Source organism: Colletes latitarsis, chromosome 6 (genome assembly GCF_051014445.1).
Source record: "Colletes latitarsis isolate SP2378_abdomen chromosome 6, iyColLati1, whole genome shotgun sequence".
Classification (NCBI taxonomy): Eukaryota; Metazoa; Arthropoda; class Insecta; order Hymenoptera; family Colletidae; genus Colletes; species Colletes latitarsis.
In genome coordinates, this window is record NC_135139.1 from 11,832,732 (window position 1) to 11,847,560 (window position 14,829).

General features: G+C 38.0%; 1 protein-coding gene across 2 annotated transcripts in view; it reads left to right on the plus strand.

The window, feature by feature from the left end:
- Tei (irregular chiasm C-roughest protein teiresias) overlaps positions 1-14,829 on the plus strand; it is a 506,172-nt gene that overhangs the window by 249,732 nt on the left and 241,611 nt on the right. For both annotated transcript variants that reach the window (XM_076766980.1, XM_076766981.1), the window contains exons 4-5: positions 1,451-1,790; positions 2,697-2,932. In XM_076766980.1, coding sequence (XP_076623095.1) covers positions 1,451-1,790; positions 2,697-2,932 — 576 coding nt within the window. The remainder of the gene's footprint in view (positions 1-1,450; positions 1,791-2,696; positions 2,933-14,829) is intronic.

Consider the following 14,829-nt stretch of genomic DNA (forward strand, 5'->3'; position numbering starts at 1 on the left):
ATTCGTCGATAAGAGGATGACAGACACTGAAGCGATGCGTTTGTGCAACGTAAAGTATCGGGGACGTTGGAATTTCAGCGTCATCATCATTTGTTCAACTACAAACATTTCCTTCTTCCATAGTTTATCGACGTTGTGACGAGAGGATGGGTAGACAGGTCGACAGAGTGCCTTAGTTGCGCTAGATAGTTATAGCCATTTGCGGTCCATCGAAGTCATAATTAGTTTTCCTTCCACAGCCTTGGTCGTGATAGACAGTTTTCGGGAAAATCGACCAAGCGTTAGAAATACCATTTAGTCAAGAAGCACCGTTGCTTTCGCGAAACATCGTTCACAGTATAGTTCCCTCGAATTTTATGCCTGTGTTCGTCTCATTAAATAGCTGTACAGTTGAATAGCGAGTGAACGTCATCCCTCGAGCATCCATACTTCAAACGATTTATTACATACAGCCTAATAAATTATTCCTACACCATATCAATTCCAAATGCGAGTGTTAAGCGTGTTAAAACAGTAAATATAAAGAAATAATACAAAATAAATACGAATCATTATTGAAATAAAATCTCTATTTTGTACAAAAAATGTGAGTAAAAGAATTTACATTTTTGTACAACTTTGTTTGTAAAAAAGAACAGTTATCTAGTTTTTAATCACTTTTCGTTTAAACATTTGAGTGTTTATATCATATAATTTCGTATTTAAGGAAACAGTTCAAATTATCTGTGTGATTAAACAACTAAACACGTAGTATTTTTTATATGAAACGTTGTACTCACAGTTAATATTAATATAGTATCAAACTAACAAACGTTGCACTAATATTAGTTCAATAGTGATTTTACTATGCTAAACTGCATTGTGCGGGAAATTAGTGTTTGAAATTGCTCCGACGACGAGGACACAAGCTGGGTAGCAGACAGGACACATGTTTGAAACTGGGGACACATAGTTGCACCGGGTGCAACCAATCACGCAGACCCAGACTTTTCGATTAAACAATAATCCATAACTGGTCAGATATCCATGTCTGACACCTTAAACGAAAATGAAGTTTGAAAAGAGACGACAAACTTAAAGAACTTATATAGAAATACACATCAATACACACTCAACTACCCTTCAAGCACCCAAACGTATTAAACATATTCGTATAGTCAAATGTGCAAAGTACACTCGAACAGTATTCGATTTATATTTGCTAATACAAAAATATTTATTCGTAACTAAGATTGAATTTTCACTTCTTTCGTTTCGTTTCATTCGACGAAGTATATCAATGAAGTTGCAAATGCGAACTTTGGATTTACAAAAGCAGTTTTCAACTAAGAACGGTTTACTTGTATCGCCGTTTCTTTTCTGCTGCTCGGTTTCGAATGTCATATTTATCGAACGATCAAAGGTAGAGAGAGGGGAGAGAAAAATCACGGTGTCTCCTGTTTTATTACAGGGTACGTGAACGAGGCTGGTGTGTTCACCCTTCGAGGCAGACAGGAGGGTGGACGACGTGCCAGAAGAACCACGACAAGCACCACGAGCACAACGGCGTCCAGCTCGACGTTGATTTCTCTGTCCGACGACGTGGCGCAGCCCGCGGCACTTTTAGCCCCTGAAGAGGACTTATGGTCTACCAGTTCCTCCGCTACAACCAATGTTCCAGTCTCCTTAGATACAGCTGCCGCCGCGCAGTCAGAGCCACCCCTGGAACTAGTGGTGAAACCTCACAAACAGGTCGTACTACCATGCGAGCTGGAAGGAAATTACTCGAGGCTTCTGCTGCCCGGGGCCAGGTAATTTAGGGTTCTTTATTGACAAATGGAATGTACATGAACGGATCTGAGGAGATTCATTACGACTTCTCGTTGCTTCCTTCTACGGCTGTAACGGTCTATTTACCCTGGATAATGCAACCGCTATTTGGCGTTCGTTTCTATCGAGAAAGATGAATTTTCGTCGTGTCTAGAAAGAAACTGTTTTTAGACCACAGAAAATGTTGCTTCGATGTTAAGAAATAGTTTTGTACAGAACGAGGTCAGGAATTATTTTGTCGAATGTTGCAGAGTTCCTTTTTCTAGGATCTAGCTGTGACCATTTTTGGTGTATTTAAAATGTTGGGTGTATTCGGCACTTTTTAAGATATAAATAATTAAAGTGGGACAATTGTAAGTTAGTATAACCCCATCTATTCACAGGATGTCTCGTGAAATTTCTTCATTTTAATTAATTCTATTTATTCGGTTCATAAGTTTCTGTGGATATTGTGCAGTAGATTGAATTATTTGTGTCGTCGTTTCGTCGTGACTCTGATGAAGGTAATTCTCCTAATTGCAACATCAATAAACTCCCAGTTGGTACATATTTCCCTCCAATATTTACATTAGTTTCGTTTCAAGATCTCGTATATAGAATTTTGTTTAATTAATTTATTTTCGCTTTCCTAACCTCGTACATAATTATAGTTTTGCGATTTCTTTAAAAGATACGTTTCCAGTAAAGCTAAAAATATAATATTTGTGTCCCTCCAGAAACGTTAATTTCTTTCACCGAAGCAACGTTTTCGAATACAAAGAAAAATTGCGAAAAATCCGTATCGTCGTCTGTGGATAGAATTCGCGTTGACGTGGCAATAAATTCGTCCAGCAGCCAATATCTACGTCCCAAATTAATTCCCTAATTGGCACGAACTGTCTTGTTAGGAGCTACAGAGTGCAGCCAGCGACGTGGCTTCACGAGGGAAGCCCGGTGGATATGATTACAATCAACACGAGAACGGAGATGAGTGGAACTGGACACAGATATATTGGCGATTCCATCACAGCAGCGTTACATATAGACAACGTTAGATTAGAAGACGACGGTACATGGGGGTGTACGTTGGAGGATGACCACGGAAAAATTCTATCCGGCAGACCTGTGAAGCTCGTCGTTCTCGGTGAGTCATTATTCTTTTACTAAATAGCTTTATCACCGACGAAGCCCAATAATTACATCTAAGGCGTCAGTAATATCACAACTTTTTATTGCTACCCGCGTTGCTTTCTTCAAAGCTATCAATGCTTACCAATTAATTCTATTTCTTATTGGAAAAAAATATTAATTACCTACAGAATAGCCATCTTCTTGCACGATATATTTCCCATAGGAAAATACGTCAGTTTTCGTTGTTGACATGATCTCTAGAAATAGATTAAAAATATAAATGTCTGTTAACATTGTCATTGGCTAAAATTGTTATCGCCAAAACCTGGTGTCGGTGATTTCAACGAGACCTGTATTTTTCAAAAAACTATTTTTTGGTTCTGATCATAATATACAATTACATCTGACGAGTCTCTCGTGTTCCAAAGAAACGTTTTCCGGGTACTCACGCTCACGGAACCCTTTATATTAGTTCGCGTTATGGAAGTTCAGCCTCGAACTATTCCCAACTCGCTCTTTAGCTAGAAAATTCTTCTAAACTGTAGGAGTGGACTTGTAGGATGAAATTTCTTCCCAGGATATCGTAACGATACATTCTGAAATTCGTCTCCGAGTTCCGCGGCAACGCAAGGATTTTATGCATATTAATCCGCGTCACTTGGACCGGCACGAGAGCATCGCGTCGCATGAATATGCATCTGGCGTAAATATTTCTCTTTTTTTTTTCTTTTTTTTTTTTGTTGTTTCTCGTTGACGGACGCGTCAGCCGCCGCGGTTTTCTGGTCGCACTTGTCTCTACGCGGCGGAACGTACATACGTATACGTCTGAACAATGCCATCGCGAAGCGAAACAATCGCTCTTGCCGCGTGACGCACTTCAACCCTCTTCGTCGGTTCGCTCGAATCACATTCCAAATGAACCTGCTGCAGCGGGGGCTCCCTACCCGCGGACCACTTTTGTTTTTAATATCTCGTGTTGAGCGCGAGAAGGACAGGCCTTCTTTCATGTCCATTCCAGCGGCAGACGTCCCCCCGGTTGTCCGCGTTTGCTCTTTTCAGGGAACCGACCCGAACCTTTTATTTGTCATCCGCATTTCCGCGGCTCATCTGCCGTCACGTACGGGTCCCGCGATATTTAATTTCGCGAGCGTCTCCTTGAATTTTTAACGCGCCACCCCCGTCGTCCAACAACTGTTGCCCCCGCGCGGGATAGTTGTTTGTTCCGGGACTTTTGACTCGTTCGAACAATAGGAACAATAATAACTACGAGGGTTGATGACTGAAGTCTTAAGCAACGTCATTTTTTACGAGTAACGAGAATGCAAAGAAATTTTAATTTGAGTTTGATCGAGTGTTGAGTCTGAAAATGCAAATCTTCAGTTTTGTGTATAGATTCGTTGAATAATAGTGTCATTTATTGTTTCGACGTCCGAGTGACTTTTTAACACTAGAAGGTTATTCCAAATTGAGTATCGTTAAAATTCTGGTTGTTTGCAAAGTTGAAAGAGTTGAGGTTACTGTGTGATGGAATGAAGAAATGTGTTGCATTAAATGATTGGTATTGTGGACGTTTGCTTTTGTAGGAGGAATGAAGACTTTCGATAGTTTGTCGAGCACTTGTGAGAGAGGTGTAGAGCGTAGCCCTCTGGTGACGTTTGTGGGAAGTGTCGCTACAATAGATAGAGAAATAAATATACATGTTTGAAGGATATTCTAGCTCTTGAAAAATGAAAAAATGTAACTATTATTATCTATGAATCGATTTTGTTCAAAGTCTTAAGTATCGTGATCAAATTATATTTTTTTAGTAGGCAAAACATATCTTTAAACGAATTGTTTTGTGAACTTCTGAAATACGTTCGTACAAACATATGTCTATTCGATTTGTTTTCGGAGTTATAGCCACTTTTGCTATCTGATAATTTTTAATTACAAGTTGAGCTGGTGTTGGTAATTTTACAAAACTGTTTATGTATTTATAAAGTTCGATGATTCCTCGTTGTGTCTAGTAGGAGTTTAATAGGGAAAACTTATGTCAATTTCGTGTGCAATCAAACGAATTATTGGAAGAAGTTCTATTAGATGCTGTATGTCGCATGTGATTTATGCATGACGGTGCACCGTCCCATTTCAGTCGAGTAGCCAGACAGTTCTTGAACGAACGATTTTCTATCAGACGGATAAGTCCTGCAGGTCTTATTGCCTAGTCTGCTCGTTCTCGAAATTTAAATCCATAAGCCACTGGGTTTTTATCTCTAGAGCCCTAAAAACGATTGTTCGTTGAGTACCAAATTTATAAATATTATTAAAATGTACTATTTAATATAGGCTACACGCCTTACAATATAAAGAACTTTCAACTCAATGGATACAGTAAAATCTCAATTTTATAACCACAAAATTTATAAACATTTTTAAGAACTTTTCTCTCGATAAGTACAGTAAAACTTAAATTTAATGGACGAAATATTTCAATTTTACATCGATACATACACGACTTATATTGTATTCAAATTTTTCTCTGTGAAATTTTAAAATAAAATAGTCTTGTAGACTTTTCCATGATAAGTCAATATTACAATAAACATAAAAGACGATGAGCTAAATGAATTTGATTCTGAATAAAATGAATACTATAATCTCTCGTTGCTGTTATGGTGCAACACTTTAATGTATTTCTTAATACATTTAATAATACATTTGTACTATATCTATGTTAAATTTGTCGGTTTCAGTGCAAATATATAATGTGCTATCAAATACATCCCTTAAAGACATATCGTAGACGCTATTTTCCAAGTATTGAAATTTATTGAACATTCGAATTTAACCGACACATCCCTTTCTCAACTGTACCTAAACTAAAAAATATTTCAACGGACTCCAGGTCCATTTAGACCCATACAAATTTTATTCTAGGGTCCTGAAGTTTTGATTTTTAACAAATAATAACAATATAGAAACATAGGAGAACAAAAAAGTATTAATTAATACAATTGGTTCCAATCGTGACTACAATAATAATGCGACTAAGTTTATAAAATCAATGGTAATAATAAACAAAAGTATTTAGCAATACAATAACGCAAAAGTTAAATCAGAAACGTCGTGTCGCAATGAAGTAGAATAAAAATTCGGGTCAAACTAGACCCGGAATCCCACCGTCCATGTTAAATAACTCTCGTATTGCTCAAAAGAAAACGTCAATCGACGACCAGGACCGCGATTTGCGAGCGGAATATTTGACCACGAAGAACCCACCGGCTCTGGCCAGGAATTATCGATAAAAGGGATCAAAGGGTGTGCCGTGCGCTAGGAATCATAATCATCCGTTTGATCGTTCCGGCTGACTTGGAAAATTCCGACGATTCATCCTTTATGTAGCACGCGAAGAATCAGAGGGGTGTCCGGAAGTACTGCTGGAAGCAGGGGTAACGTCGTTCTGCGTCTGATGGGGATAGATTTGCTTAGCGCCCTGGGGGTTCCCGGCGGCGAATCCGCGAGCGAGAAAAAGTTAAGAATAATGCGCGTTTTATGCGGCCGCTTCGCCAAATTCCCCGTATTTTATTCGACAAATAGACAGAAAACGGGTGGGGGGCGGAGGCAGGGGATGACGGCGGTTTCACGCGAGCCTCTCGTCGACGAATCGAACGCCGTGTACGTCCCGGGGTTATTCAGCAAATTCGTTTAACTCCGTTCGATAACATTCCCCTTGTTTTCGCATTCTTCGGCGGCGATTAAGTAGCTGAATTGCGAGGAAACGAACGGGTTTCGCGGCCCCAAACTTTTACCTTACTTAGCTTTCTCTCTCTCTCTCTCTCGCTTACCTATAACTCACTCTTCTTTTTTACCACGTTTTGTACACCTGCTGCGATTCTTGTCTCTCTCCTCCTCAACGATCCACACTGCTTACCCCCCCCCCCCCCCCCCCTCCTGAAATTCAATTTACTGGAGCTTGTTCTCGGACCCAAGACAGTCCAAGAGGAGGGGTACGCGTGTGGCTTTCGTGTTGCGGGAACGTCTGATCGTGACAACGGGCAGACTATTGGCGCTTAACGGTACTTGTTCCCAATCGCAATCTTTCGATCCCCTTGATTTTCCTTTTAACTTCGCCATATCGTACGTTCCCTTCTCCCTCGGACTCGGTTCCTTCCACATCCATCGGCCCATGAGACTGACGGAGACTGGTACGTGGGTACAGAGGAGAAATCTTGTTGTCCGACGCGAACAGGGGGCATTCCACTGTCTGACCAATATCGAGGCTTTCTCCTTTATCAGGCCAGACTGCCGCGATACCAACTCGCCCGGCCCCGGCGAAACTCCATCGTTGAAACCATGCGAACGAAATTCGTGGCATTCCGCTTTTCCTTCTCTGTTCCGTCCTTCCCCTCCCACGCGCAATATTGTCTCTCTATAGCATTCGATTTTCTAACGTTTGCATGATAATGGCCTGATTCATGTAGACATCAGCGGAATCGTTCTTTATGAGTTTCGAGTATACTTCTTCTCCTTCTTCGGTCTCGTTTCGAGGCACCTTTGTAGAATTTCACGAGCAGTGATGTAACTCCGTTACCGGGAATATCGTTTTTAAACTTCAGAGGCACCGGGTTTGGGTTTCTTTCAATCTTCCAGTATGTTAATCGAAACTATTTTTATGTAACTTTTACATCGAGGCTCTTCTTCGACGACTTTTTGGAACAAGCGAGCGAGATAGCAGACCTCTGCCTCAGACACCGCGACACTGACATTCTAGAAGCCAAAATAGGACGTAAATCAAGAATGCCAATTTGTTGATTGAGGCTTTGTTGAAAAGTTATTCATGTTTAAACTTCCACCTGTGGAACGGTAATCTGCAAACAGCTGCTATAGTGGTTCTCACTCACAAAACCTGTAAGGCTGCGGATGCGTCACTAAGTAGAGTTTCTCATGCTGAGTGAGAACCTCGATCACACGCATGGAGTCTCTCCAATGTAAACTTGTCTCTCTTCCTACGGTGTTTTGTATTGGTCGATATTTTTAGATACACCGTGTTCAAAAATACGAAACGAAAAAAGCTCTGTATCGCTTTATATCCCAAGTATGGTTTATCCGAATAACTATAATAGAAGGTCGAAAAATTTTTCGGCGAAAAAAAAATTTCCAATCGTTCTAAAAAAATTATTTTTGGCTGCAAGGGTCAATTACAATCATTTTTGGTCAATAGACATACCCCCGAATTCTTACGCATTTTCGAGAAAAAAATTCATGACCGAAAATCTATTGTCTGACCATACCGTTGATATGTTTCCCTGAAATTTCATGCAAATCTTTGAAACATCATAACTACTGAACGGATTGAAGGATTTTAATGTTTAAAAAAGCAAACGACGCGTATTTTACTAAAGAATATGTAGAAATTGTAAAAATATTGGAAAAGTTGCTCTTTGACCCCGTAAAATGTGAAAAACCCTATAAAAGTGGTCCAATTTTCAAACAGCCATAATTCTTACAATAGTGAATATATTTCAATAAAGCTTTTTTCTGAAGTAGAGCTCATAGGTACCTACAAAAAAGTATTAGACAACTTTTCTGTAGGACGTTAAACAAAATTACGAAAAATTGAAAACGAATTTTTAAGAAAAATCGATAGGTAGTAGGTGCCTAAATTTTTCGGTGAAATTGAAAAGTTTCAAATCACTCGGGAAAAATTATTTTCGATTGCAAGGGTCAATTACAATCATGTTTGGTAAATAAACACGCCTTCGAAATCCTACGCATTTTCGAGAAAAAAATTCAGTAGATCCTGAAATTTTTCGGAAAAATTAAAAAATTTCAAATCTTTCTGAAAATATTATTTTTGGTTGCAGGGATCAATTACAATCATTTTTGGTGAATAGACAAACCCCGGAATTCCTACGCATTTTCAAGAAAAAAATTCTTTACCGCAAATATAGTGCGTGGCCCGAGATCTGTGATTATATTCCTCGTTTTTATCACTTCATATGTAGATATAGTCCAATTATCCGGCATATCAAATTTTAATGGGAGATTTTAGAGGCCAAAATAAGACAAAAATCAAGAGTGCCAATTTGTTGATTGGGGCTTCGTTAAAATGTTAATATTTAAAGCTCCGCCTGTAATAGTGGTTTTCACTTAGCTTGAGAAACTATTCTTACTGACGTATCGACAACCTTAAAGTTTTGTGAGTAACAACCACTAACAACTGTTCGCAGTTTGTCGTTCTACAGACGAAACTTTAAACGTTAATAATTTTTCAATCAACAAATTTGTATTCTTGATTTTCGTCTTATGTTGGCCTCTAGAATCTCCCATTAAAATTTTTCCCAAGGGTGGCCGAACACTCTGTATAGGAATAGATGGTCGTTCGAGAACTTGCGAGAGAGACAAGTTGAGTGTAATAAATTAGCGAACTTTATTCCAGTTTGATATATAGTTTTATTTTAAACAAATTCTATCTTTAATAATCTATTAATAAAGCGTTTGTAGAATCTGTATCAATATCGAAACGAATGAACCCGATTGTTAAAATAATTCATCGACGTCTCTCGACGCGCAAACAGTAAAATAATAATTCCCCCATTCTCAGAGTCACGACTTTCCTCGGATTATTTTTCATTGCCCGCGTTCGTTCGAACAAGTACATTATGGTTGCATAAAACACGATCGCGCGCACTTCTCCCAAGTATCGTTCGCTCGAGTTAATTCGACCGCGCTCGTTAAGGGGCCGATAAAATCAGATCGCGGGGATCGCGTTCGAAGATCGCGTAATTTTTTCGCGAAACAATAACGATCGCTATCAACATTTTTTACGCCGTGACGCGAACGCAACAGAATAATGAGAGAGACTCGACGCAAATTGCCGTCATAAAACTTACTACCGAACTCATGTTTCACGGGATTGCAAAACACAGAGATCCCTCACCGTGCCGTCTCTGCAGTAGCAGATTTTAATTAGCGCATTTAATAACATTTCCTATCGAGGGGGGGGAGGGAGGGAATAAATACACCGATACGCTTCGAAAGGATAACGGTTCCGCTTCCGGGGATTTTCGACCGTATTAATTAAAGATACGCGTCGGCGGGAGCACGTTAATGAACTTAACAATTTCCAAGCGTCGACGGTGCGTTCCATTGTTCCACCGTTTACAAGTTTATTGCGCCGCGGCGCGAACCAGCCATTTAGGTTCTCTTCTGCCGGGCCGAATTTAATTAGGCGGTGCCGAGTTTTCGGCCGCTCGGGCGACGTATCTCGAAAGATAAAAGTATTGTTTGGTCGTAAACCGAGCAGTAGTTTCTTTTTGTGTCCAACCGCGGCGTTCCTCGTACCGACGTCGGGACAAAAGGAAAAGTTTGCCGGGGGAACGGGCCCGGGGGTTGTTCATTGTTTCTACCGTTGTCACTACTCAAAAGCGGAAGCCGCGGAAGTGGCGGGTCGCTGGGGGAGGAACGGAGTCAGTGTCACGGAGACGTTTACACGGGGTATTTATAACGGGGCGAGCACGGTACTCGGATACGCGGGAGCTCGAAGAACGGTCATTGTTACGCGGCGAGTAAATTTTGGGGGTTCAGTGTCCCTCTTTCTTCGGTTAATCGCGTTTTCGCCGCGACTCTCGCACAGTTATTACGCCCCAGCGTGGCTGTGCCGAAACACCGAGTTATGATACAGTGAAACATTTGGTATCCGAATATTTGCTTGTGTCCTCCACTGTCAAACATAGGGACGTGCTATGCGGGGTGAATTATGCAATTGGGGACTGGTTATACAGGGTGTTCGACCACCCTTGGGAAAAATTTTAATGGGAGATTCTGGAGGCATCACGTCGAATCGAATAGTTGTACGAACCTGGTGCAGGAATTTGCGTTTCGCCAATTTCCGTGGAAGGCGAATTGTATATGGGTATTCTGAAATTTGCGATGGTTCGAGTAACTTGATCTTAATATAATATATCGTCTTGTTCGCGGCGTCTTGCGCATACCTGGCGAGAGATCGTACAGAGGCTTAGACAATCGTCGTTCCGGACCAGTGAGACAAGGGCATTAATGCAGGTGGTATAAATTAACGCATCAAAGCCCAGTACTATACTACCACGTCGTCCAGTGATTATTGATGCGAGCCAACCATTGGCCACTAACTACCCATTGATTAGCTGAAGGTTTCCGCGTAATTAATGGAACATTCTCCGGCGCTGATGGCCTCGATCGATCGAGTGGAATCACTATCTTTACGTTGGTTTTCGAGATTTCCAATATTCACTTGTTGAATTTTCATGCGCGCCGTCCTCGTTACGTTTTACATCATCTTTCGCCAGTTACGTACTTTGGATATTAGTTTTTGCTTCGATCGGACTCGTATCGATCGGTAGAATATTCAACTGCCATCGTCAAAGGTTAATAATGTTTATTTGGATCACAATGGTCGCTATAAATTTCATCATATTACACGATATCTAATAATTTTGTCGACACTCAGAAATTTCTTTGTTTGGATTCGAGACAATACTTCTCAATCTATGAGTCGTTGCTCATATAAAGTTTTTACAAGAAACAATTATTGACAGTGTGAATTCAATTTAAATTAAAATTAAATTAGTTGCTTAGTCATATTTCTGGAAATTAATTTTAAAAAAGAATAAAAGGAACTGACTTTCGAGTGTTAATTGATTAGGTTTCATATTTAATGTATAAACTAGAATTTGCTGTTAGACGAATGAAAGTAGGATTTAAACACTTAAAAATCATAACTCATATATTATTATTCGAACAAAAAGGTGTTTAGATATTCGTATTTGAGCTGGTATTATTTGTCAAATCTTTCTGTATTTGAATATTTAAATACCTCAATAAGTCAAATATTCAGTAAACATAATTTATACTGTTAGAATAATTAGGCTTTCGAATATTTTAGGCATCGATGACATTTTTGAATTTCATAATATTTGAACAATATAGAAAATTATTTAAATCCATCAAATTATTTAAATCCATCATATTTTGTGAAATTTTACTTTTATTTGAGATAACCGTCAACAATATTTTATATAACATTTCTATTTTAGTAAAATAAAACAAATGTGTTACATTTTTACAAATATACATTTTTTGGTTGTAAATAATATTTATTCTAAGTGTTTCATTAATTTTTCCACGGGAAGAAACTTGCACATGTTTAATATTCATCGTTCGAGTTAAACATTGGTAGTTTAATGAAGAAAAACTGAAACGGAGGAAATGAAATGAGAATAAGCTTCCTTCCGTTAGAAAGTTATCGAAATATTACGAATTTAAATTGGACACAGTGAGTCGGGTAAAAATATTAATTGAGATTTGAAGAGGTTCTATTTGTAATAAAATTATTCGATTGTTACTCAAAAAATTTTGTTCGAGGGATCTGAAGGGTACATAAATTCTTTTTAAACGAAAATTGATTATGGGTTATTTATGATAGTTAATACTTAACAAATACCAACTCAATAATAGAGAAAAAGAAATGTAGGAAGTATTGCGTCAACTGACATATGATCAACAGCTGATACGTTCGAAGGTGTTCTTGTCTCTTGAGATTCGAAACAGCAGAGACCTAGTTTTAGACAGGATCATAACCTATAATGAAAAATGGTTGCTACACGACTGCGTTTTTATATATATATTAAATTATATTGCCGGGTTATGGTAAAGTGCAATATCATTAAGCCGACACCCTGCAAAATTTAGACCGTGTAAAAGGTATATTCAAGCTTAAAAATAATGCTACATGATAAAGACAAGAAGAGTCTCAATCAATTTATAAATTTAAATATTCAAAATAATGAAGTTTCCTTTCTTTTTGATATCAATGAGCAATAGTACTACTATTATTGTAAATTACATTTTTCTATTTATTATAACGGTATCTTCTTTGTTTCTTTGATTTCTTGTTACTCTATGGAAAATAGGTTTTGTTTCAACAGAATCAATATGGAATAAACAGAGATCTCCAGGGAGTTTTCTTTTGTATTATTCGAAAGAACCAAACCAGTAGTATTCTTAAAACTGAGACTAGAATATAAATTACATAAACAAAAACTTGATAGAGCTTTGTATAAATTTTTAGGAATACATGATATTTCACAGACGAAAAAGCTTGAGGACTTCTAATGTATGAGAATCGAAATCGAATTGGACAGTGGTTTGTAAAGTTTTGAAACGTGTATCGAAACTGACAACTAGTAAGCTGGTCCATGAATGGTATGAATCACTAATCCTTTATAAATCCGAGTCAAACAATAACGGCAGTGTCATATTGTCAACAAATTGAAGGTATACATCAAGTATCGATCCGAAACCAAGCTGAATTGATTAACAGGTTCGAACCCATACACCACATGTCACAATAGCAAAGTCACAGTTTTACCCAACCAGCGTCGGTCTATGAAATTTTTCCACATCCATCATACTCACTGAACCTTTCTGCGACGGACTATCGCTTTTTCATAACAGTAACAGTCCTTCGGGCAAATATTTAACAATTACTTTAAGCGTTTTCGGTCTTGGAGCGTGCCCTTTAAAAAAAGTTAGGTAAAATCGTTCCTTTATAAATATGTGGAGGAATCTTTGGCATGCAGACAGGTTTCAAAATACGCCCCTCTTTAAATAATAATATAAAATATATTTTTAAAGAAGGCAAAACAAACTTATGCACGATTCAACGACTACTCTAGATGGAGATCCTTTTTCGATTATTCTTGCAATCGATATCAAATTATACACTATAAATATCCCCAATAAAAACACTTTTTGTTCACACCCAGTCATACCAATATTTATCCCATACCTACAAACATAACATTAAAGTCAATATTTAAAATAGAAGCCACGTAGTTATAAAAATGTTAAAATTATAGAATTAAGGATGTAAGCCCTTTGTAGTAATCGAAATCAATTGTACGTAATTGTTGGGTTATAATCATAACAAACTTGAAACTGTATCTGTTGTATCTAGTATTAGGTTAAGTTTCTTTAAGTTAAATTTAAGTTTGTTATTATCACAACCTAATAGTCTCTATCACAACCTAATCTTTTCCAAGTACAGATTCAGAATTTAAATTTGGCTTAAATTAGTCTTCTTTTCTTAGTTAACGAACGATTCATCACAAATTAAATTTGATTTAAAGGCAGTTTTGATTCCTAATCGTCTCTGCTCTTTGTTCGTATAGTGCTTCGTTCCCAAGATAATTGAATTTGAAAAGTCACGCGTACGATCGAATAAGACTTGGCGCGTCTGGCCATTACTCATTGTTTCTACTTGCCTCGGCATCCAAGCCGTATTCTATCGCACGTGTACTCGATCCAAGTCGATTTTCTCGAAAACGAAGACTCGTACGAAGAAATTCTCTTTCACATTATCGACTTATTTTTCTCACGTAGTTGCACTATAATTACTGAAACAATTCCTGTGTTTTATTTTACTTTAACGATTATATTTATTATGTACAAATACCTTTAAAAATCAGAACCTTTTAATACAAGATATTAAAAAGAAAAACTAACACCACTGACACAATTTACACGACTCTTTGCTTTGTTTTACGGGTCCATTTTTCAAAAAAGCCCCGAAATCACAGTTCGATTGGAAATTACGTACATTACTTGTTCCACAGTTAAAATTAAATAAAATCTCAATTAGATCAGGTTACAAAATAGGTATATATGCTCGGTACGTTTCCTCTGCATTATTTGTTCCACGTTTACAGTAAAAATAAAAAATTGCAACGAAATTTCACTGGTTAAAACTCTTATTGATGCATATAAAGCTAACTGCCTCGATTAGATTAACTTAAAAATATTCGTGTATGCTCGGTACGCTTACTCTGCATTATTTGTTCCACGCTTAGAATAAAAATAAAAAATTGCAACGGAATTTCAGCTGATGGA